Below are 26,026 nucleotides of genomic sequence, written 5' to 3' on the forward strand. Positions count from 1 at the left end.
GTGGTGGCCCAGCAAGAATAATCTTTTAAAGATGGTATTTGCAAAGAGATAACTCTATGTCTGATTTTCTTCAACCACTTCGGCATTTGTGAGTTGGCTGAAAAATCCTGCTCTTCATTTTAGCTGTGGGGAAAAATTACATGTGGAAGACTGTGCCTTATTTCAAAGATTTTACCATTGGTTTTTTAGGACTAAGCTGAAGAGAGGCCTGGTTTTAACTTTTTACTGAGAATATTTTCTTGCCTTATTCAATTAAGTTTCAGTTGTATTTATCAGTTTTGGATAACATTAAAACTTTCTCAAACAGAGGTGATTCAGAAACAATTGCATTCTGCTCTAGACTTACAGTTGGAAGATCTGCAATGTTCTTGGTTTTGCAGTCTTGAAAGCCACAAAACAGCTTTCGCTTTTTAGTTAAGAAATGCCCTTAATTGTCACCAGAAAGATTATTTTACAAGTTTGTATGTTATTATGGGGTACTACAAGCGATGCAGGCCATTCTATAAGAGACTATGAGTATGAAATAATAGAATTTTAAAGCTAAAGAAATTCAAGAGACTCATTCCAGCTTCCTAATGTTACAGATAAGGGAACAGAAGCCAAACTTGGGCATAATCAAAGAGATAAACTGTGAAAATACACAGTTTCAGTGGTAAAGAAAACTTCCAGGGCATATCATGTGTTTTCATTACCCGTAATTTGAGTAATTTGAAGAAGTGCAAGCTTACTTTTATTTCTGTCTCCAGAAGAAAATGAGAGGAAAATTTATCACTAACGACCTCACTTGCGTATGTCCAGAGGACGTAGCACTAGGGAGGGGGGATTTTCAATATCATTGAACTTGCGTATATCCAGAGGATGTAGCACTAGGGAAGGGGGATTTTCAATATCATTGGAAGTTAGACTGCTGTCACTACTTCCGCCAGCTCAGAACTGAAGGAGGCGTGGAGATGTGAGGAGGATGGTACTCCAAGTATGCAGATGTATATGTCGCAAAAAAGGATGCTTGTGGAATTCGTTTTTCAAAATTGATTTCAAATGTTTAGATAATCCAGAAGACGTAGCACTAGGGAAGGGAGATTTTCAGTATCATTGGAAGTTAGACTGCTGTCACTACTTCCGCCAGCTCAGAACTGAAGGAGGCGTGGAGATGTGAGGAGGATGGTACTCCAAGTATGCAGATGTATATGTCGCAAAAAAGGATGCTTGTGGAATTCGTTTTTCAAAATTGATTTCAAATGTTTAGATAGTTTTTTAAAATAATTTCATTATGCTACTTATTGTTTTCAGTGGTAGGAAGGTAAGGCCAGAGCTTCCAGCTTAGAGCCAGACTAGCTTCCAGCATAATAGCCTTTTCAACACCCCTGTGGTTTCATCCTGTCTTTCTTTGCTAGAGAGCAGTGCATGTTTTAAAAGCCCGTATTAAGTTGCACATTGTATCATGGACTGGTCTAATTGTCATTAATTAGCTGACCTTATAGTATGATAGTCAAAGACCAGCCATTTTTTGTATTTATCTTGGAAATCCACTAAAGCTGTATCAATTTTGCAAAAAGGTATAATGAATCAAAACATTATTTCTGTATTATTTAGATATACTTTCAAATTGTTAGATAATTAATTACATGAATTCCTATTTTCAATTTTTTTTTGGGGGGGGAAAGCTTATCTTAACTATTTAAAGACATTTTTCTCAGCATGTCTTCATTTACGTCGGCGGGTCGTCTAGAATGGTGGAAAATCTACAATCCCATATCTCCCTAGTTAGATGGCTTTTAACAATTATGAAATTATGTTTCTGTGTGCATTTAAAAATGTCAGACCGTGCCAGTCAATTTCCTATGAAAATTTCTTTATTTATTCATTTACATGTTTTCTTCATTGGTGAATCTAACGCTATAAAATAAACTGCTTACCAACCTCAGTGTCACCTAGGGTATTCTTTTTGGTGGACTAATTATCATGATACCTTCGCTATGAAGTGCTTATCGGTAACTTTGTGGGCCAATAGATGCTCATTTTCGCTTCCCTTACCATTGATCTTTGGGATAATTTCTGTATGAAGAGTCTTAACTACACAAATTTGCATCGCACACATAATCGCACAAAACTACTCTCTGTTAATACAACCTAAAACGATAATGGTTAATTAAAAAGCTCTTTAAGATTAGATATTCTGTGTGAAATTAATGTTTGATTTTTATTTGAAAAATAGTCCACCTCTCACTTTAGTTTTTTAACTAACATTTTCGAAGCATAAACTATAAGAAAATGCATCTTCAGACGAATTCTTAGTGACTCGACTAACATTGGTCTTCAACTCTTGTTTCACGTACTCTAATAATTTTGAAGCTGCAAAGAATAAAATGTAAAGAATAGGATATGAAATTTCACACTATGTGAATCTGGAAAGAGCTGTAAATTTATTATGATCAAGAAGATGTATTTAAAAATACTTAGTCATTTTTAAGAGAGAAAACGATTCCCAGTGTCAAAGAGAAAGAAAAATGAATGTGATTAAGGGCTGTTTTTGCCTTGTGTACAGTTCCGGTTTAGCCTAAGATACTGGTAAGTAGCAATATTAACTTTATTTCAAACTACATTCTTGAATGATTTCCCACCTTCGTCGATTGTTATTAGAGCAGGATAGCAGGAATTCTGGCAGGACTTGAATTGTATATGCTCATTCATTCTTCCCAAAAGAGAGCCGTCAATGGGATTTTCTGTACATGTCCAGATAGCTACAAAATTTTCAGTTTCTACAAGTACAGTACTTTAGTGCTAAAATTACTATATATTTCTAGGTTTACTTTTGAAAATCCTTTGCTAACAGTTAAGATTTCCCATTCTCTCTCTCTCTCTCTCTCTCTCTCTCTCCTCTCCTCTCTCTCTCTCTCTCTCTCTCACACACACACACACACACACACACACGCAATGATAGAGCCTCTCTGTTGAACTGGCTTAAAAATATCATTGGAGGCCAAGAATGTCAATCATATTCTGTTTCTCTTCGTAGTAAAACTTCATTGAGCACTTTACTGTGCTCTGAGAAGGGACGGCTCAAGAATGTAGTTGAAAAATAGAGTGGTTTTCATTTCTACACACCTCAAGTACCCGTCTTATAAAGAAATGGTAATTTTAAATGTGGTTTGGCTTTAAATTAGTGCTGGGTGAATAGTTCAGAGAGAGAAAAAAGAAGCCCTTCAGGCCATCTTGATTTAATTTACAGACCTGAATTGAAATAGAAATGTGTAGAGACTAACCTATATTTAAATGGGATTGGTATGCACTACTAGTGGTCTTAAAACCTGAATATAATGTTGTAGCATAAAAATATACATTCCACGCTGTTATCATGTTATGGTAATATTTCTTCCAGGACAGCTATACTTTCAGTAAGTTTCTTTTTCTTTCTTGACGTGTATTAGTGAACTTGATTTAAACACCGATATGCTCGATTAGGTTCTTAAGGAATAGTTATTAAATGTTGATATAAATTTTAGTTGCGGGCCCCTCTGCCTTAGTTTTTATATTAAAATGATGTGTGTCCCTATTTTAGCCTTGTTATAGTTCATTTGCTGTATTCCCTTATTTTTAATGGATTTGATAGAAAACTTGTGCCATAAAAAACAGCTCATCCATAGTATACAGTTAACAATTGAATTTTAGTCCTCGAAGGGACCTGAGTTATCTTCTATTTCAACTGACACATTTTACAAATACGAACGCTTAGCCTAAAGCATTTGAATGATATGTTTTAATTTTATTTCAACTTCTATACAACAGATATTTAAACACGTTTTTGAAATATAACATAGTTGTGAATTTGGAGTTGGTTGCATATCCTCTCTAAAAAAGATCCATCTTCAATTTAATAGGAAAAACTGACATCTAAGATTGTATCATCACGTGTAGAAATGAGTAAACTGGCCTTGAAGAAGGATGTTCCGGTCTCTTCTAGGGGTTCAGCTGGGTGGGTCTCACTGGGTCTCTCACATGTTCGCGGTGACCTGGACTTGCAAACCGACAGGTCTCGTGCCTGGGCTGAGCAATCTCAAGGGGGACTCCTGCATCTCTCTCCGCCTCCGTGTGGTCTCAGCATATGGTCTTTTTAGCTACCCGTGCAGGGCCCCCAGACTTCTGATTTGCTGGCTCAGCTCTGTCCAGATGTGTGTCCTAAAAGAAACAGAAGCAGATGGAGGCCGTGTTTCCTAACCCAGCCTGAGAAGTCTCCTTAAGAAAGGAGTCACTCTCCAGCTCAAACTGAAAGGAAGGGGAGGGAATAGTGCCACCTTTTGTGTTCTAAAATCATCACAATGGTTTCGAGGCATTTTTTTTTTAAAAGCCATCTAGGAACTGTTCCTTTTTCCTCTGGTTTCTGGCTACTCTTGGAATATGAGGTTGCTAGATTAGGAACCTACAGATAAATGTAATTTCACTGTGCTTATGACCAAAGTACTAAGCAAGAACTAACTTCCATAATCGAAGACAAGAATTTGTCTCTTAAAAACAAACTACTTTCCAGAGAACTGTATCTGGAAACCTGCTAGTGTTTGAGAGATGATCCCCTCCAGCCTCCTGGATACCAGAGGAAATCAGCATCTTGTTCATTTTCTGGGACTTTAGCCAGATTCTTTGTTTGTCACCTAATTTGGGTGAATAGTGACAACTACTTGAATTATATCTTTGCATAATTATATAAAATATTTAATTATATAATTAGGTCTAATTTAAGTAATAAATTTAAGAAATAGTATGCCCATGTTTGGCAAATAAAGTACTTGCCTGATAAATATTTATAGCACACATTTCTGATGTCTATACCAAAAACCAGTCATCGTGAATATTTGATATTAATTCAAAGTAAAATTAAAGCTTTTATGAAAATCAGCTACTTTTGCTGCTCTTAATTTTTTAGTTACATGTAAATATACATTTTTGTGTTTTTGGTACATAATAAAGGTGCACTATAAGAAAAATATACTTATTCTAATTTGGTATAAATTTTACTTTTTGGTTTTGAAAACATGAATTTATATATTTCAGATTTACAATTGAATGAGGAGGAATATTCACGTATAAATTATATGAATGAAGGAAGAAACGTTGCCCCACACATCTCTCTCCTTTTCTTTCTGTTTTTTTTTTTTTTCTTTCCTCCCTAGTGCCTTTTCCATTCAGCCTACAATCATGACTAGGTTTCTTGCATCCTTTAAAAATGAAAGGAAGCAAACATTCTGCCGACACCCTGGCCTCGTCTTTTTTTTTTTTTTTAAGGCGAGGCAACCCTTGGTCGACCTCACAGACTGCAAGGACCTTGTCAGCTTACAATCCCTTATTTTTTATTTTTAACGCCCACAGCACCTGGTCTTCCTAGGTGGTCTCCCATCTAAGTACTAACCAGGCCCGACCCTGCTTAGCTTCCAAGATCAGACGGGATCGGGCTTGTTCACGGTGGCATGGCCATAGACTGGCCTCATCTTTTTAAGCTTCTGCCCCATCTCTTTGTTTGCTTGCTAACAAAGAACCTAGACTTGCTCTCTCTGCTTTGTCTTCCAGTCACTTATCAACCTTCTGTGTCCTGATTTCTCTCCCTAGCATTGGTCTGAAATTGCTCTTAGTCATGAGCTGGTACTCAGCAGACCTCATCTTTCTTGACTTCTGGCATTTGACCTTATTGCCCACTCTCTCCTCCCGAAATTTCTTGTTCCTTTGCTTCTATAATTTAATCCTCCTTCGGTTTTCCTTTAACCTTTCTGGTCCCATTTTTCTTAGTTTATTTTACTAACTCATTGTTTTTTCTCCCCTTCAATTTTGGTAACCCCAGAATTTTCATTCTCTTCTCGTACTTTATCATCTTTCTGAAGAAATTCACCTCTGGGTGAATAACTTCGAAATCGATACGTTAGAGCCCGTTTCTGTTCCCAGAACCCCACTCATGCATTTCCACTCTCTATTTGCCATATATAGTGCGTGTGTGACAGACACCTCACACGTCACCCTTGAAATATGCACGCCAGTACACAGACACACATTTCCATTAAACGATCTATTTCTCTGTATTTTCTCTCTCTCAGTTTGGTAACCTCATCGGTCTTCACTCGTCACCCCACCTTTAGTCATCCATGAACTTTGAGGAATTTCAATTCCTAAACATCAGTTCAGTCCATCTCTCTTTCCGTCTCCTTGCTGTCACCTTAGGTTGTGCCCTCACGTTCTCGGGCCAGGACTATTTTGTCACCCTCTTAACGTGCCCAGAGTCCTGTTATTGGCAGTGCCCAGACCGAACCCAGTTCTGTCTCACTCTGTTTTCACCACCACACTCACTACACTGTCTTATTTTCAAATTAACGAATTGACTATTAAAGCCAAGATACACAAACAGTTCAGTAATCATTTTGTAATTTTAAATATTTCTTTATAAATTATTTTGAAAGTATGAATCAATCACCCTAATTGAATTTTGTATGCAGGATGCATTTATATTTTTATAGGACTCAGATTCTTTGATCACGTATTCAACAAACGTTTATTAACCACCTTGTCCACATAACAGACACAGAAAAGAGGCCCAAGATACCAGCATGAACTAAATAACTGCCCCGAAGCAACTCACAGTCCCATGAAGAAGACAGATATGTGGACAAATACTAACACTGCAGTGTAATAGCTGTTAACTGAAAGAGTATAACAGAATTTTAGGAACTCCAAAGAGGGAATAGTTTACATCTGAGAGAATTGAAAAGGTGTCGCGAATGTATCACACAAACCTGGATTGTGAAGAAAGGGTAGCTGTCTCTCTGACAAATAACTGGAAGAGGAAACAATGCCAACAAGAGCAAGGAGTAGCAGGTTTTATGAAATAGTGGGACCAAGGGTCTCGAACTTCACGTGTATGGGGATTTTGGGGTGTGTATAGACAGGAATCACTGAAGTGTATTTGTGCTCACTTAAAGCCTTCTAGACACTTGCAGGGCAAATTGGAGGGATGGAAAATGAGGCAAAGGGATTAATTAGGCTACTGCAAAAATCTAGGTGAGAAGTGGTGAGAACGCAGACTAAGATGTTGACCTTGCAAATAAGTAAGAAGGGAGAAAACATAAGAACCGAGCAACGCTATACATGTACATGAAATGTTTGAATCTGTGTTTTGTTTTTGTTTTAAACTGTAGACATGGGATGTAGAGCTGGAAAGATCTGCAGAATCCTGGGCTGAGACGTGTTTGTGGGAGCACGGACCTGCGAGCTTGCTTCCGTCAATTGGACAGAATTTGGGGGCACACTGGGGAAGGTAGCTTGAAATGTAGCTTTTTGTTTCTGAAAATGTGTGTTTGAAATGGAATGCTTATTAAGTCATGTTGCCCATTTTCAAAGGCTCAGCGCCTGAAAGGAAAACAAATAATCATAACAACATGATAATAAAAAATAAACAGCATACAAGAATGATCAGTATTTGAGACTTACTTTTGTTTTAGATCGTTGACATAATAGTAACATAATGGGCGTACGTACTTAAGATTAATAAGACAAAAATCTCCACCGAACTTTATCAAAATATTTGAAATATTTGGTTTTACATTTTTTTTCCAACTTTACTCATTCTTTATGGTTCTTTCATTTCAAATAGATATAGGCCCCCAACATTTCATGTACAAGCATGGTACGATGAAGTGAGAGACTTCACCTACCCATATGAACATGAATGCAACCCATACTGTCCATTCAGATGTTCTGGTCCTGTATGTACTCATTATACACAGGTATGTTTGGGGAGCCTGGTACTTCGTTTCTCTAAATTGACTTCATCTAACTATGGGAGAGCTTAGGCTTCTGAACTTATATCTTATGTCTGTTGATATGGTTATTAAAAATGATATAGTTATTGATTTATGTAGAATAAGCTTAGACATTTCTATAAACAATAAAAGTAATGATCAGAAAAAATGTCCGAACATCTACTTAGAACGATATTATTGCCATGATTTTACACGTGAAACCTTTTTAATATGGCTCCAATAAGTACAAATGAGAAATTTACCATCTTCGAAATCAGGTGTCATTATTTTTTATTTTCCAAAGAATAAAAATATAATTTTATTTACCAGTGACATTCAGTATTTGCAGGTGTGCAACATTTATCTTTTTTTGATATTTATTGTTCACATTTGGTATCGGATATGATCTAACCTTGGAAATCACACAACTAAAGGCAGATTCGACCAGATAAAGTGCTCTGAGTTTCTAGAACGTCTGTGGCTGATTATTGGCGAATGTAAAGCAGAGAAACTGCTCTGTATGCCTCTGCCTGTGACACGATTAAGATCAGCACTGGACTCCCTAATAATCAGTGGCACAATGAAAATATCACATTGTATAATAAATATGAACACCTCAATTTTGCTCCAGTACTTTCTGTTTAAGACAAGACATTCTGTCCCTTCATCAGGTGAGTATCTTTATAGAAATATTAACACAGAATTTAGGTTTGTCAGGTTGTAAATTCTGAGTTATTTAGTAAATGTGTATTTTGACGGTGCTTGCATTTTATAGCTAGATACAGTTATTGAGCTGTAGATCTCTTCTTTTAATTGAATTAAGCACTTCCCAAAGTCTCAGGAAAAATATCCTTTTTGATGTTGCCTCATTTCATTCTGAATGAGAATTTTATACATTTTTCTCTCAGGTCTTCACCTCAACTTGCTTTTTCTGAGCCTTTCGTTCCTCTCACATAGGTCGTGTGGGCAACAAGTAGCAGAATAGGCTGTGCCATTAATTTGTGTCACAACATGAACATCTGGGGGCAGATATGGCCCAAAGCCGTCTACTTGGTGTGCAATTATTCCCCGAAGTAAGTAGACAAAACACTACTTTCCAATGTAAATTTTTCTTAACAACATGAAATTAACTTTATATTCCTGATTTTTTTTTCATTTTCAATGTGTATTGCTGAGTAAAGTCATAATTGCTTGAACTCAGTTTACTTAACATGGCATAATTATGGTTGCCTGATGCATAAAAATCAGTGCTTAAAAGGAAAAGGAATTTGAAAATATCTTTGTGAGGATAGGAATCATATTTTTATGCCTTCGTTTTTAATCGCTGCGCTATTATATTGCGTAAATATTTAATGATTTTGATTTATTAGAGATGAATAACTATAGAGTAACTGAGAAATGCTTTTTCGCCTGTGTACAGACCATTCAAACGATTACATTGAAAACATTACATAACCATACCCAGGGTCAAATCTAAGTCTAAAATCTGTTTTTATTAAATCAAACGGAATATAGATGAATATCCCATAGCAGAGTTTGGTGTTCTGCAAAAGTTTGATTTTGTAATTTTTAACATTATGCATAGCAAATTGTTTAGTAGACTTTAAAAGAATGAGGCAGCAATTTATATTTAAACCTAGTAACCAGAAGGACTCAGCGATAAGGGATACAAGTGTCTTAAATATACACCTCTAAATCATTACTTAGAAGATTCTTTCAGAGTCATATTTCGCAGTGTCTTATAAATCATGCTATTAAACTGCTTCTTAAAAGAGTGCATGTCCTCTCTTTAAGGGGTAACTGGTGGGGCCACGCCCCCTACAAGCATGGGCGGCCCTGTTCCGCTTGCCCACCCAGTTTTGGAGGAGGCTGTAGAGAAAACCTGTGCTATAAAGGTAAGCATTATTATGTACTGATATTCAGTTTGATGGATATTTTAACACTTATGCATTAATTTCTGTTGCTAAAGACAAAAGTGTATTTATTACCCAAAAAGCTTCTAGAACTCTATTTCAAATATTTTGAAGAAGCCATTTAGAATATTAATAAAAATATTTGTAATATTGATGCCTTTTATACCAATATGTATTTAAAGGAAAGTTTCATGCTTATTCCAGATAACTTCTGATTCTACTTGGAATTTATCCTGGAGTGATAAGGATGTTTACATTTTTAAAAACCACCTTGATACATTGACTAGAGTTATTTCCATAAGTCATCATATTTGAAGGATTTGGCAATGTAGCGTGATTTATTTTTAGCGCTTCAAAAGTTTTTGCCCAAATACCTATCCAAGATTCTTACTTGAACCATGCTGAGTGAACTGTACTGATTTTCTGCTTCTCACTGTAGAGTATGTATACAACTTTTCATGCCAAAATAACCAAAAACTATAAGAGTTTTATAAAACTGTTGTAAAAGTAGTACTCTCAAATGCATTCGATGTCCTAAAAAGAAAATACAAATATGGTGTCCCGTTTATAACACACGAAGATAAAACGTATGTGATAAAGCTTTGTGGAAGCCGTCATGCTTATGTTGGGCAGCCAGGTGAACGTTTTTTACTTCCTTGTACTTTTTTTCTTATTGATGACTAAATGAAGATTAGTGCAGACGAAGAGTATTAGAAAATGCATGAGTAAACGCAGGCCTTTTGCAATAGTCATAAGGAGATGTGCCTTTTTCTCCTTACTAACTCAATGCTTCTTAGCTATAATGAGCAGACAAGAAGTGACATATATTTTACTTTGTTATCTGAGCCATTTTGAATTCCTGGAAGCGTTTTTCATTTTGTGTGAGTCTGTCTGTTTTCCATCCTCTTTACCTCCAAACCAGCTACCTACTTGCCCCTTCACCAATGGCCACTGTCTTTTACTGAAACTGATTTTCCTCTGACTTTATACACCTTTTTTCTAGGTTTCTTAGACAGACATGAAAGTAACACAACTCTCCAAAATGCGCCAGTGTCAAGCCCTTGATACTGTCCAACCTGGAAAAAATATTAAATTTAAAGTTTGAAATTATTCTCCATTGTCAAGTTTAAATTTCTGCACATTGAATTTCCTTCTGAAAGAGAAAAACCTTTCCACTGAAACCGATGGTGTAATAAATAATCAGGGCATATCAATTCTTCTGTAGACTGAATTTCCTTATAGGAGAATTTTTAAATGTGATCCTCCTGAAAATATTAAGAATGTGATTTCATTTCACAAAAACATTCAAATGACTTCTTAGTGTCATCATAAAAACCAATCACCGATATCACATTAAAATATAAGCAAAGTTTAGAAATGACTCCATTTAATATTAGGACAAACGGTAGCATAAATTAAAGGCTCGAAGGTGACGTGTATGTTTCATTTACTCCAATGCAGTACCTAAGATTACCGTCAACCAAAACCTGTGCCAAAAACAGTACTGATTTTTCTGGTTTTAAATGTTAAACAGGCACGTAAGGGTATAACATTAATTGTTAAATGTGTGTGCACGTTTAGAGTGAGGTTCATATTTTTTAACTCCGTTCTCTCTAACAGAAGGCTCAGACAGGTACTACACTCCACGGGAAGAAGAAACCAATGAAATCGAACGGCAGCAGTCACAAGTGCACGACGCCCACATTCGAACACGGGCGGATGACAGCAACGCAAACGAAGTCATAAGCATGCAGCAAATGTGTAAGCCTTCTGCATTGCCTGCCAGCGTTTCAAAGTTTACATAAGGTGGCATAGCCATCTGTGTATTATTAGCTTTAATATTGTTAGAGTGGTAAATACTTGGCATTAGACTAACTGTGAAGAATTATAGCAGCTTTTACATTATCTAAATTATTATTATTTTTTCCCCCTTTAGCCCAAATTGTTTCCTGTGAAGTGAGATTAAGAGATCAGTGTAAAGGAACAACCTGCAATCGGTAATATTCACTATTATTCTTCAAATTAACCAACAGATATAAGAAATATTTTCAGTTTATACTGACATTCAGAGGAACTAAATTTTGTTACCAATTTCTTTCATTTAGATATGAATGTCCTGCTGGCTGTTTGGATAGTAAAGCTAAAGTTATTGGCAGTGTACATTATGAAATGGTAAGTATTATAATTATTTGGGGGAGAGTCCTTTCATATAATATTTAATTTTTTAATGTAAAAAAATAATTTATATAAGTATAGATAGTTTGCTTAGAAATGTTTAATTTAAAGTCATTTAAATAGTAACCAGTTGTGTTTTATGCAGCACTCTAATATTTTAATATCTTAATATCTTTTTCTTTCCTCCTTTGCACCAAGCAATCCAGCATTTGTAGAGCTGCAATTCATTACGGTATAATAGACAACGATGGTGGTTGGGTAGATATCACTAGACAAGGAAGAAAACATTATTTCATCAAATCCAATAGAAACGGTGTTCAGACAATCGGGTAAGTACCCGGATGATCTTTTGGATCAGATGATTTTAAATTGTAACAATGAAGTAATAGATTGTTGCCGAGCAAAGCATAGAAGAATTTAATTTATAAAGAAAGAAGTTGGTAATTTTCAGGGTTTGTTTCGCTTACAGCATTTCCATAGACAAAAAGAAGAAAGAGTATCTAAATTAAAGTTGAACCCTCTTACTTACAAAGAGCATGCTGAAACTCCAAATAGTCTGGCGTGTCATCCAGAAAGTACAGATTTACAGTTATTTCCAGTGTGAACCAATAAACTTATTAGCTATGACACACAGTACTGCAGGGAAAGCTAATTGATATGCATATTCTCCCTGCCATATTTAGGGAGAATAGTTTATTTCTTGCAACAGTAACTTCGTTAATAAGGTAAATTAGATTAATAGGTAAAAGAGCATTTTGAAGTCCCTAACTATGTCATATACTATGTTACCTTTCTTTTGTCCTTTTAAATGCAATTGATTCCATCATAAAATCATTGATGACTTTTTGAAATGTTTCTCATGTTAAAAATACTAAATATATTATGCTAAAACATTGTATATTTTTCATGTATACTCAATAAAAAGTAGAAAAGTGTGGGTTTTGGAAATATCTTCGTTATGTCTCTTGCTTCTATGTAAAAAAAGTAACATGATTGAAGCTCATATGAAATGACTTTTCATAGAAATGTGACATGGTTTTTTTAAGTATACAATTGCATGAAATTCCACAGTAAAGTTGAAATTCATAATAAGAAATTATTAAAAACGCTTGAAAATTGGTAGAATGATCTCCTATGTATCAAAGGCTTGACGTATGTTCTGTTTTGTTCAAAGGCTTGACGTATGTTTTTAGCCATTAGCTATTACTCTCAAGTAAAAGCTTTACAGGATTCAACTGATTCATTCAGCAAATATTTATTAACTACCTTGAATAAATAATAAATATTAGTTAGTAGTTTTAGTAAGCCAAACACTGGGTGTTGGATTAAAAAACATTTATCTTATTATTTACTTTTTTCTCTTAGTGTTTGACTATGTTCATTATGGCAACTCTTGAAATTTGAAGGGTGTGTCATATTAATGTACCATCAGAAATAAGCCCTACCTTTTGCAATAGATGTTTTTCTGAAAATCTGGATATAGATAAATGTTAAAATTTTGACATATAATGGTATACCTATTCTTATATTCCTGTTTTTAATGATGAGGAGGAATTAATTCATTTATTATGGACGTGTTATTAAATACTAAGGAATGAGTAATGCACATGCCTTGAAGGTACTTATTATTTAACAGTCTTTTTGTAACTCTACCTTGTGTTTACTGCTGTGAAAGATTAGTTTGGTTCTGTGGTGACAGGGAATTACTATATTGATAATTTTAATGTTACTTGGTAATAAGTATATAGATATAAATGTGTATTGTTTTATGGCATTATCTGTAAGTTTTTGAGATTGATAATGTAAAGATCATCTTCTAATATGAAGAATGGTATTGATTTGGTTCATACTTGAAGGTCATATGGATTTAGCATTAAATAGATGATGTATTCGTATATTACTGCTTATTTAGATATTTAAATAAGAATGTTCAAGAAAAAAATATTCATAGACCTAAAAATTACCAGACGTTATGTCGATGCCGATGCATGCAAGAAAATGATTGACATGTTTTATTTTTTTCTCCAGCAAATATCAGTCTGCTAATTCCTTCACAGTCTCTAAAGTAACAGGTTAGCACTTTTTTCATCTCGTCTTCTTTCTAGTATGTTGTATGTTATCGTTTCCAAAGAATTCGCTTATCGTTTTGTGTTTTGATTCTTCAGTTCAGGCTGTCACTTGTGAAACAACTGTGGAACAGCTCTGTCCATTTCACAAGCCTGCTTCACATTGCCCGAGGTAACGTACTCTAAATTTTCTTTTTTACCAGTGAACACTTAAGGTGCTTTTACCCGGTGACAACTGTTTTTGCCTCATACTGTGGTGTCTGTAGGATTCAAAGAGTGTTGTGATCTTGAACACAGCAGAGAGCGGTGAAACATCACAAACTGCATGCACTCCCTGCACTTCTGTGTGTTTTCTCCAAATGCCGACGCACCTTCTGGTCCTCCATAATAGCTGAGCTGGTGCATATGCTCTGTGTGTTTACATGGGCTGTGAAGAATTCTGTCTTAGTCTGCTCGGGCCGCTATAAACCCCGATGAATTATATATCAAACATTTTTGTTATTAAAGTATAATCGCTTATTAGAGCTTCACTAATTATGCTCTTATAAGGCTCACAGATTTAATTAACATCATGATATGTTTTATAATCTTAGAAAATTTTACAGAATTTTTTCCCCAGATATCTCAAACCCCTATACTTACAGATTGTATTTTTATAGATAGAAGAGACATGTTGCTAGGTGAAGCTGGTAAATTTGAGCATTGTCATCTGGTGAAAAAAGCAAGGCTTTTCGAATTTTTCATTTATATATGTTTATTAAATACCTACTCTAAACCAGTGTTATGCCCGGCCCTGTCTCAGCCACATGACTAGGTTCGTGCAGACTAAATGTAAGGGTCATGGTGGAGCGTTTCAGCACTAAGCCCTCTTCCAGGAGATGCTCAATAAATGATAAATTTTATATCTGTGGTACAATCTGTAGATATATTGTTCCAAAAGAAAAAGATCATGCAAGTAAAATGTTAGTAAATAATTTTCTATTTCTTGGCTCGTTCCAGGAAGGGAACTTCCTCCCTCCACCTCCCCAAAAAGGGAAATGATATAAATTTTTAAAACAATTTTTGCTGTCACCAATATAACAGATCAGTGGACAAAATGATTTAGGTATAATTTTAACCTTAATTACTCTGGAAAGCTTCCTGCTCTCATTTTCTTTTATATACAAGTGAAACGAAGGTTGTCTTTTTTTTTTTTCCTCATATAAAATTTTTAATAGTTTCATAAATTAGATAATAATGGTATTATTTATACGATATCATAACTTTTAGGGAATTGTATGGTAAATTCATTTTAGAATTTTATGTCACTTAAATAAGTTAAGGTATAAATCTTTTCTGGGGAAAAAATGCCAAGAGCGGATAAATTAAATGAAATAAGCTCAAAACGAGCATGAAGAAACAAGATGACCTGGACACTGTGTCCTTGAGAAGTTCTATAGCTGGCAGAACAGCTCAAAATAAACCAAATCTAATATTTAGTACCATAACCTTGTAGAAAGGGCATGTGTGTAAGTGTGTTACCTCTGTGTGTGTTACTGAAAATCTTATCCCATTTTATATATATCTATAAACGCTGAGATACTCAAAATCTTACATACTCACAACTTAAAATTAGGTATCATTAAAAATGTGTCAGCATTTTTATTCAAAGCTCATAAGCAAATTTTAGACAAAGGAATGTTTAGTAGATCACTATCTACATTCTCAGTCTTATGTAATAAGGTGTTAAAACCAGAGATTAGAACACAAACAAGCAAAAATTTCCTCTAGGCATTCTTTAATTTACTTTACTGAGTAAGTAGAAACTCACTCAGTTTAGAGCTACTGACCTTGGCCTTTCACAAACCCAGTGTTTAAAATAAGGTCAAGGTAGGGCCCACACAGCATGATCAGGGCAGGGAAAGGGTTCTCCCATTGTAGGGTAGACACTGAGTACCTAATAGTTCTCAAATACAAGGAGACAGTGTTATAGTCAATGGGGACACCCTTCCTCCTACAGAAAGCCCCAACAGTGTCTTTACAAAAATCGGCCTTTTAATTCAAAGTTATAAAAACTCAGATTCATTTATTACTTATATGTAAATGGTTCTGGTTCAGATGTTATAGGAAGTATATATACTCTCAAGTGTACAGTATTGTGCAAATCTTAGAAATAAGAAATTTAAATAAGAAACGTACTTATTTCCTGAAAGCTATCTTAAGGAAGATCTGCTTCAATTAGTAAAGGTAGTTGACACTGAAGTCTTTTTCAGGACATTTGTAGGAAAAACATTAATGCCTTCACCAAACAATGGTTTTCCTGTCGTCATTTTGTTGATACTGATTTACTATGTAAAGGAAATTATTTTTCCAGTTTTGCGCATTGGGATGGGGAGAGAGAGGGGCAGAGAATGGGGGAGAGTGAGGGAGAGGGGAGAGAGGGAGAGAGGAGGGAGGGAAGAGAGGGAGACAGAGAACGCACGCGGAAGAGGCAGTCGATTTTTAAATAGTGCTACTTGACAGTATCTTAAACTCTAGGAGTGGATTTTTTTTAATTGCTTGAACAATGATAATTTTTGGAACTTAAAAAAAAAATAAGCTAAGCCAATTAGATATCAGTCAGGCAGGCTGCAGGGCATCTGGAGAAAGAACATTCCATGCAGAGAGAATGGTAAGTGTGAAGGGTGCTAAGGAATAACCAAGAGACCAACATGACCGGATCTGGGTGAGAAAGTGGAAGAGTGGGGTATAAGGTCAGAGAGAAAACGGGAGGACAGAATGTACAGGGCTTACGGACCACGGTGAGGCCCTTAGCATTCTTTCCGAATGGGATGGAAAGGTGCTAGAGTCTTTGGGGCACAGGGCTGACATGATCGGAATTGTGCGCTTCGGTGTCGGTGTGTGGAATAATCTGATTTTGGACAGATATATTTTAATTGATAGTAGAAATTGCTGGTGGTTGAGCATAAGGTGTGAGATAAGGAGAGGAATTGAGGATAGAATAAGAGCTTTTGGCCAGAGCACTTGGAATAATGGGTCACCATTTATTGTAGGAGGCCTGCAGAAAATGTATTTAGGGGGCTGAGAGATTAGGAATTTGGGTTCGAACATGGTGAGTTTGAGATATTTATTAAATCTAAGTGGAGACATGGAAAAGCAGTAGGACATGCAAATCTATTACGAGAAGTAGTCTCAATTATAGGAGTAAATTTGGAAATCAGCATCTTATAGATGATAATTAAAACTATGAAATTGGATGAGATACCCATGATATATATGCAGAAAAAAGAAACCATGAGATATATGAGTCAGTCAATGATTCAGAATTTTCAAGTTATCTGTTTGCTAAATTCTGCAGACGCATAGGGTACCAAATTCCCAGATACTTTGAGCTACTTCCTGATGCTTCTTTCTGTTTTGCATCTCTACATTAGAAAACTTCCTGGTTAATTTTTTTCCAAAAGAAAAATGCATTTGTGCCAAAAACTAGAAGTGGATTGATAGTGGGAGCAAAAGCAATTATGATTGCCTGGCTTTCACAACTGACCTATTTCAGAAGAAAAACAAAAAATGAGTAGAGTTTAGAATGCTGAGTTTACTATTGTGTATGTATGTTCTTACTAATGAGAAAGGCTGAAGTCACCTGCTAATTAACATTTATAAATATCTGTTTTACAGAGTATACTGTCCTCGTAACTGTATGCAGGCAAATCCACACTATGCTCGTGTGATTGGAACTCGAGTTTATTCCGATGTAAGTATCCTAATTTACGCAGCTCTCAGCATTCATGTGCATATTTATGTATAGGTTCCATAGGTTCTGTATGCATGCGCGTGTGCGCACACACACACACACACACACACTTTTAAATGCATGTGTGTACATTTATATACAGTAGTCCCTCTGGTGGTTTTTTCCATGGTTTCAATTACCTGTAACCAACTGTGGTCCAAAAATATTAAATGGAAAATTCTAGAAATAAACTATGCATAAATTTTAAATTGCACGCTGTTTTGAGTAGTGTGATGCAATCTCAAGCCAGCCTGCTCTGTCTCACCGGGATGTGAATCATCCCTTTGTCCAGCATCCCCACCTGTTAGTCACTCAGTAGTTGTCTCTGTTATCACATCAACTGTCACGTTATCGAAGTGCTGGTGTTCAGGTCACTCTTATTTACTTCATAATGGCCCCAGAGCACGAGAGTAGTGATGCTGGCAATTCGGACATGCCAAAGAGGAGCCATAAAGTGTTTACTTTAAGTGAAAAGATAAGTATGGTACAATGAGCAATTCTAAGAGAGGAGAAAGACGGAGGGAGGGAGAGAGAGAGAGAGAGAGAGAGAGAGAGAGAGAGAGAGAGAGACACCACATTCACATAACTTATTACAGTATATTATTAATATTGCTGGTCTCTTACTGTGCCTACTTTATAAATTAAACTTCAACACAGTATATATGTACAGAAAAAAACAGATTATACAGGGTTCGCTACTCTCTGTGGTTTCAGGCACCCAGGGGGGATCTTGGAACGTATCCCCCAGAATAAGGGGGAATGCTGTACAGAATAAAGAAACAGATTCTATGCTGAGATATCTATCTATCTATCTATCTATCTATCTATCTATCTATCTATCTATATATATATCTATATATATATATATACATATTCTCAGAAGAGTTAATCGTCAATCGCACTGAAAAATGCACATTCATTTGTAAATATGAGTGCATAATAATTTATTTTGACTAAATTTTTCTTTATAACCTACCCATATATCTTATATCAGATAACGAACGAGTCTGCATTTTGCTCTTCTTTAATCTTCTTTTTGGTTCTTCAGTATTTGAAGTATAAACCAGATAATTAAGAACTTGTCAAATGTATGAACAGTATCTTCCCTGCCAAAGGGGCATTTTAAATTGTAGCATAGAGTCCAAAACAGGGAATACACCAGACAACATGTAAAAGGAAACTTATGGAAGGGATGTTGCCATGGATTTCATCACTGGGATCGACAGGGAATATTAGCAGTGGAGGCTTCAGTATGGATAAGTGCTTTCTGGATCCAGGTTTCAACTGTGGGCTGGTGTAGAGGATTAAGGGACACATTCTAGGTGGGGTGAATGGCATCTACAGAGACATGGAGGTGACAGCACATGGGTTTGCTTGTCTCTGAGCCAGTAAGAACTGAAGCTAAAGGGCCTGCAGCCAACTTAGTGTGAGGGATGGTGGGAACCAGCTCTTGAAACCTGAGAATGGAGTTTGAATGCAGGCTGATGAATTTAGATTTTCCGTGGCAGACATTTAGAAACCACTACAGATTCCTAAACCAGAGAGTTACAAAAACAAACAAAAAATACAGTCTCGATCCACATATTCAATAGAATTCTATGGATACATGACCGTGAAAAGAAGCCTGAAATATGTATATTCCCACCTTATTCCTCTTGGCGACTTCATTTAGGTCTAGGTGTGTCTTTCAGTTCAGCTTTACCTTTGAGATTATTCTCCAAATCTAAGTCTGTGCCAAGTTCCTGCTTTGCAGTATATTCTTATCTGCAGCTTAGATATCCTGCTGTATCGTAATTTGCTAGTCCTCACATTTGTTCTTACTTCTGTTTAAAAACACCCTTTTTCTATTTTTCTGTCCAAATCACAGTCATTCTTCACATCCTACATGGTTGCCACTTATTCTGTGTTTTGCTAGATCTCCTAATCTGAGCATGGCGTCTCCCTTCGTTCAGCCCTATGACCTTGCCTTTTCCTTTGAGCACTTAGCTGATCCTGTTAGGCATTCTGATGGTTTCCCCTGCTTCTATTAATTCTTAAGTCCCTTGAGGAAAGCAGCTGGGCAATTCACGCATCGTTTTTTCGTTGATGACTTCTGGGTGCTGAGCCGTGAACAAGACCTCCCTGGCTTCCCGACTTAGCAGAGCTTAGCACAGAGTAGCCTTGAAAACTAAGCAAATACCTTACACACAAATATTTGTTGAAAAGATAAATGAATAAATGTATATGAATGAGCATATCTAGAATCATCAGAAATGTCCAAAGAAATCGTTCTTTCCAGATTCATTTTAGTTATATTTGAACTTTTCATTTTAGTTATATTTGGGGAAAATCTTTCAAAATATCCCACAGACTTCGATACCACTAAGCTATCTCTTTGTTAGAGTGTAGGATTTGGGAGAATTGATATCCGGAGATAATTTTATCTTCCTACTTCAGTGAAATGGGTAGGTAATTATATATTACTGTGAAAATCCTTTTAAGAGTAAATTGGAAATACAAAGATTACTATTACCGGTAAGTGTAGTTAGAGGCGCAGCCCTTACCTGCCAGTCTTCCCACCCCCGCAAAATACATTACGTCTTTCTGAACAAAATACAAATGAGAAGCCGTCTACTCACTTTCCTCTCCTTCTCCACATCCCCCCTTTCTGTCTCCTTCTCTCCCCCTCTCTCTACTTGTAGTTTGCAACTTGTACATTTTACTGCTTTTAACTTATTTCCCACTTGTGCCAAATGAAGTTAATTTCTACATTCATTCAAAATGTTCCACAGACACGTTCTCTTTTTCGTGACATATTCATTCTCATAAAGTGTGGGCATGGAAAGAAAATCTCTTCTGACGTTTGAACTCAGATAGGAATGCCTGCTGACTACATAGTTATGGGCAAAACAATAGTTTCAAAAAATATGAAGTGCTTGGATTTAGCGAATGTTATATCTAAGCACTTTTACTGCCTTGGGAAGAATGCTGATAATACCCTTTTGACAGAGAAAGGTAAATACTGAAATGTGTATAGAATTATTTTTAATTCCATCCATTATGAGCCATATTGGATACAAATATTAATTCAGCAACGGACTTTAAATGGTGAACAAAATGCCTCCCGAGAGTAAGGGTGTGAGGTCTCACACATATGGCAGTTTGTGATGGAACAGAAAGAATGGAAAGGATTAAACAGCCTGGCATCAGGCTCGCTGATCTAATACATACTGACTGATGCCACAAGGGTCAGAGCACAGCAATAGATCAAGGTCATGTAAGATGCACATGCTTACGCGAACTTTGAAAAGCACATTAAGTCACTCACGTGTGCTCGCAGTAAGAAAAGAACACATCAGTGGGGTCAGAAAAGACCCACGGGGAAACGAGGTGGGTCGCTTTGCACGAAACAGCTCAAGTGTTTCCTGTCGTGGGATTCCCTCAGGCTGTACTCAGCTACGGACAAACTTCGGTAGAATATTTGTATTAAAGCGAATGTTGCAATCTAGAGGACTTTGGTGGGAAATCAAGAGAAGAGCTGACTTCTAGGAGTCAACAGTTTTAAGAATTGGAAAGTGTTGGACCTGAAACAATAATTTCCTCCACAGAAATCCCATTCAATTCAGATTATGTAACTGGCAATGTAATCATAGAACTTTCCAATTACCTCATGTTGGACCATTGAAACCAGGATGACAGACGTTGCAAATCTAGGTAGAAGCCATGATTGGTCTGTCTTTCTATAAATATACATATATTATATTATTTTATTTTTTTGTGGGGTTACTCTTTTGGGCAAATTTTCTCTGAGTAGATTATATTATTTAATAGGAAACAACTCTCCATTTAATATATGCCTATATTTTGGAAAGGGACTATAAAGATATACATAACTATGTTTGAGTTGTTTATAAGTCAAAACCAAAGGTAAATAAAACGAGGTACAGATAATCCAGCCGGTGAACATTTAGTCTGAGTGACTGCAGCAGAGACTGGCAAAGGCCGAAATTTAAGAATGAGTAATGGGCCCTTGATGAGATAAAAGCAGCCAATTTACATTCTGTTGCTTCAGTAACAGAACAAGCCTGCTGTTTGGACAAAGGTTTGCGAGATCAGATGGTTCTTATCGCTGCAGCCACCCTTGAGGTCTGTTCGGAATTAGCTTTAACTTTGTGACTTTTGAAATGCTCAAAATGCCGTCCCACGGCTGCTCACCGCGTTCCCACACAGGGTACCCACATAAGGATAGGTGTCAGTGCCGTTGGTCCAATAGAAGGGTCAGCTGGGCAGGGTCAGCAGGAGTCTCCTAACGGCAGCTTCTTCGCGTCCCTCCAGCTGTCCAGCATCTGCAGAGCAGCGGTGCACGCCGGGGTGGTTCGAAGTCATGGTGGTTATGTCGACGTCATGCCTGTGGACAAAAGAAAGACTTATACCGCTTCTTTTCAGAATGGCATATTCTCAGAAAGGTAAATGAACAAAACATATATTCTGCCCTTTTATGCTTACTTTCCAACCAGCTCACTTTAGCATGGGTTTGAAGGCACGTGGCTGAGCCAGGGTGTTTCCTCTGCACACTGTGTGACTGCACACTGTGTGACAGTACTCTGGTATCAGAGGTGCCTGCCTCCTGCAGGCTTGTCAACATCAAAATGAAAAACAAAATTGGATTACAAGTCAGAACTTCTCCTTTGTTAACTGATCTTATAATAAGGAAATGTTTTTCATCCTCTTTTGGATTTTCCAGATTAAGTTTTTATATGTAATTCTTTCTAGGTGAGCAAGGCACTAGTTCTCTAATCCAGTTATCTGACAAAGTATTTGACAAAAACCATGAGTCTGCTTTTCCGCAGAACCAAATTTTCTTTTTCATTGGATGTTAGATGCCTGACGTGATATAAATGACTCTTTCAGGTCCTCTCATAGTATCTTGCTCATTAGTTTATATAGTGTGTGGTTTGAGGGAATTCATGTGACTTTATGAAGTATTAATAAAAGAGAAAACAACCTATCGTGACTTTTCAACTCACTGGTGCTTGGGGAGGTAATATTAAGTCCCATATGTTTTGGATAGGTACAGAAAAAATGCCTAACTTTTAAATAGTTACTGAGCTCTTTAAAGTCCTGGTGAAAGGTTCACATGTGAAGTTTCTCTAAGGGACACCAAAGGATGTGCCACGAAGGGCATCTAGGTTGCCTTCCACTTAACCGTCTAGGTACCATCATCATAGAGAGACGAATTTGTGTTTAGCATCTGTTTTCGGATGCGACGGTATCAGGAAGCTATTAATGAGAAGGTGACTTCGCTACAACCTGGCTTATGGTCTCCTTAAACAGATATGATACATAAAACAGATTCTTGAGTTATAGAGTCCGAGATGCAGTTTTATAAGCTAAACCGAGTGATGTGGTTTCATTTACCTGTCGTAGTTCTCAAATGTTTAAAAAGACAATGAGATGATAGGTGATAGCTTAAGGAAACTGAGAATAATTATTTTTGAGAACCTGCCTTGAATTTTCTGGATGCTGCTGGAACTTTCTTTTAGCTTACTTCCACCAACAGCCCTATAAAGTTGATTCTCTAAACCCTAATTTATAGACATGTCAACTGAGGCTCCGAGAGGTCAAGTGACATGCCCAAGGCTGTATAACTAGTCAGTCTTGGAGCTCGGGCTCTGTACTAGGCCCGTACACTCAGAAATACGCATTTTCCCAGCGCGTCACTGTGTACAAAGAAGAAGCACACTTTCCGGAGCACCTCGTCAGTCTGTGTCCTGTAAACAAAGATGGCTTTCCAGTGGCCATCTGCTAGTATGAAATACCGGGCACGTGTGTCTGTGGTGTGCGCACACTTAGGATAGTCTCACTCTTTCTCACATGAAAATTCTCCCCTTTTCTTGTACGTGAATAAATATATGAAAGGAATTGTACTTTATCTCCCTTATCTTAATATTTGTTGTGTTGGTCTTTAAAGCCTTATTTATAATTAAGAACATAAAACTTTATGCAAAAATGTAAAGACTGCAAAATTTTAAATTTGATTAGAATAAATGACTAATTGCATTATCAATCTATTTTAAATATTAGGCCTTTAAACAAAAAACACCTTGACTGATATCACTAAATAACATATTAATAATTTAAGAAAGAATAAAATGTGTGATTTTGCATTGCTTTTAACTTGTTTTAAAATACTTCCAAAATGAGATTGAGCAGTATATGTGCGTTTTCATTTTAGTGAAAAAAATATTAAGATCTTTCAGGTTTGACCATTAAATTTTCACACTAAGATTTTTCTTGAAACCATAGATGTTAAAAATATGAATAGGTGTGATAGCAATAAAATTTAAATTTTGTTAGACTCAGGAAATGATGTTAGTAGTGTAGAGTATTGCTTAAGTATTGCCATCTTTTTAACTTGCAGTTAAATTTTAACTGTGCCAATAGTAAACCTGGATCTCAGTCTTCTCCCAGAGAAACTGAATAGCAGCGGCTTACCTGTATTAGAATTACAGGTGGTAATGTATGAAAACGTGATCCATAATCTGTGAAGTTCTATATAAAATACTATTATTACCACTGTGCACCTTAAATTCCTTTAGTAAACTTGCAGCCCAGCATACAGCCAAGATTTGAAGAATTTATGTCATTCTCACTCAAGCTTTCCAATGACTATAAACTACAGTAGCCTAAGAAAGTTGACCACCTGGATTCATAGAGCTGCTTTCCCAACTGTCATAGGGAAGCGTGATTTATTTGAGAGGGATTATATGTGGAGATGACATCAATATACTTTTTGTATTTTTGCAGTTTACAGAATCCTCCAGGAGGAAAGGCATTCAGAGTATTTGCTGTTGTGTGACATGGAACGCTTGGAAGAGGATCGTAATGACTGTTCCAAATGCCATATTTCTAAAGTTTGTATAAAACTGTAACATTACTGTACAGAAGATATCAGCTATTTTCAGCCCCCAAACAGTGCCAAATGCATATAAATCCTGATAGACAAAGTCTGTAAAATAAAACATGGGACATTATTAGCTTTGGGAAAAGTAATGAATATGTAATGGTTTTAGAAATCCTGTGTTAAATATTGCTATATTTTCTTAGCAGTTATTTCTACAGTTAATTACATAATCATGATTGTTCTACATTTTATATGTTATATTATATGGTGCTTTGTATATGCCACTAATAAAATGAAAACATTGAATGTGAATGGCCCTCAGATAATCATCTGGTGCATTTAAAAATATTAATAACAGAAATACTGACTCTAAAAATTAACCATGTTATTACATTTTCCTCAGTTTAATGCTATGCTGTTACCTACTCCAGATAATCTCAAATTATCTTCCACTTAATACTTGTATAGTTTTTCTCTTCTGTTAAGTTTAGACATATAGGATATTAAGTCCGGACACCGTACTCTTATTTTGTATAAAACAATTCCTTAATATCCAGATGAACCTGTTAACACATTTGATTCTTTGGGAATGGCCTTCATGGTACATGGAATGAGACACTCCTAGTGATCGTACAGGATACAAAGGGGTAGGCATAGGCAGCTGGAGCTTTCTAGGTATTGTTCAAACTGGGGTCACACATTTTCTTCTGTATCCTGGCAAATACTCCTGCAGGCCAGGAAGTATAATAGCAAAAAGTTTAACAAAGATGAACTAAGGCATTTGCATCACCATTGCCACTGATTTTCTTAATGGTAAATGGCTGTGTGTATAATTTTTGCCATATTATGGTACCTATAATGGTGATATATTTGTTTTTATGAAAAATGTATTGTGCTTCGAGACAAATTTTGGTAATTTTTTTTTTCCAATGGTGAGTTTATTCTTTCCCTGTAAACATATTAAAATTAATCGTGTTTCAAAGTATTGTTTTCAGTCTCTTTTGCATCCTTATTTTGATTTAGAAATCACTTTAAATTTACAAAAGAGAAATTTGTGGGTTACTGACATGAACATATATAGCATCTTTAATACCAGAAGTCGGCAAAATCAACCTGATTATTTAGGTATTTGTCTGTGAAAGAGAAGACAATCAGAAGTTGAGAAACATTATATTAAGGGAAAATGTGAATAAAATGAGAGAGATGAATTTCTGAACTAGAAATAATCTGAAAGGTATAAAGTAATTATAAAAGCATTGACAAGACAATAGATAATTCAAATATTTTTAGAAAGTAAATGAGTAGGTGTTTAGGAGCAGATGAAGGAGAGAGAAATCACACGTTAGAGATCAGGGAAAGTGAGAGATGGCTAATTCAAAAAAAAAAAAGAGGAGAATCACATAAATAGCTGTTGGAGAGCAAATTGTGAAGAAACTAACATC

General features: G+C 36.1%; 1 protein-coding gene and 1 pseudogene across 2 annotated transcripts in view; one reads left to right on the forward strand and one right to left on the reverse strand.

Moving 5' to 3' along the window:
• The window catches only part of CRISPLD1 (cysteine rich secretory protein LCCL domain containing 1), a 38,779-nt gene extending 13,208 nt beyond the window's left edge, over positions 1-25,571 (forward strand). The window contains exons 3-15 of one of the 2 annotated variants that reach the window (XM_006924040.1): positions 7,173-7,291; positions 7,628-7,760; positions 8,733-8,848; positions 9,570-9,670; positions 11,309-11,449; positions 11,625-11,685; positions 11,794-11,860; positions 12,062-12,192; positions 13,892-13,935; positions 14,029-14,101; positions 17,587-17,662; positions 22,016-22,146; positions 24,488-25,571. In XM_006924040.1, coding sequence (XP_006924102.1) covers positions 7,173-7,291; positions 7,628-7,760; positions 8,733-8,848; positions 9,570-9,670; positions 11,309-11,449; positions 11,625-11,685; positions 11,794-11,860; positions 12,062-12,192; positions 13,892-13,935; positions 14,029-14,101; positions 17,587-17,662; positions 22,016-22,146; positions 24,488-24,539 — 1,245 coding nt within the window. In that variant the 3' untranslated portion in view covers positions 24,540-25,571. Of the gene's footprint in view, positions 1-7,172; positions 7,292-7,627; positions 7,761-8,732; positions 8,849-9,569; positions 9,671-11,308; positions 11,450-11,624; positions 11,686-11,793; positions 11,861-12,061; positions 12,193-13,891; positions 13,936-14,028; positions 14,102-17,586; positions 17,663-22,015; positions 22,147-24,487 lie in introns of those variants that run through there. The other variant, XM_006924041.1, reaches the window with a different exon arrangement.
• LOC112472742 lies at positions 5,353-5,471 on the reverse strand (annotated as a pseudogene).
• Positions 25,572-26,026: the final 455 nt, after the last annotated feature.

The sequence above is a fragment of the Pteropus alecto genome, unplaced genomic scaffold, assembly GCF_000325575.1.
Source record: "Pteropus alecto unplaced genomic scaffold, ASM32557v1 scaffold87, whole genome shotgun sequence".
NCBI classification, from domain to species: domain Eukaryota; kingdom Metazoa; phylum Chordata; class Mammalia; order Chiroptera; family Pteropodidae; genus Pteropus; species Pteropus alecto.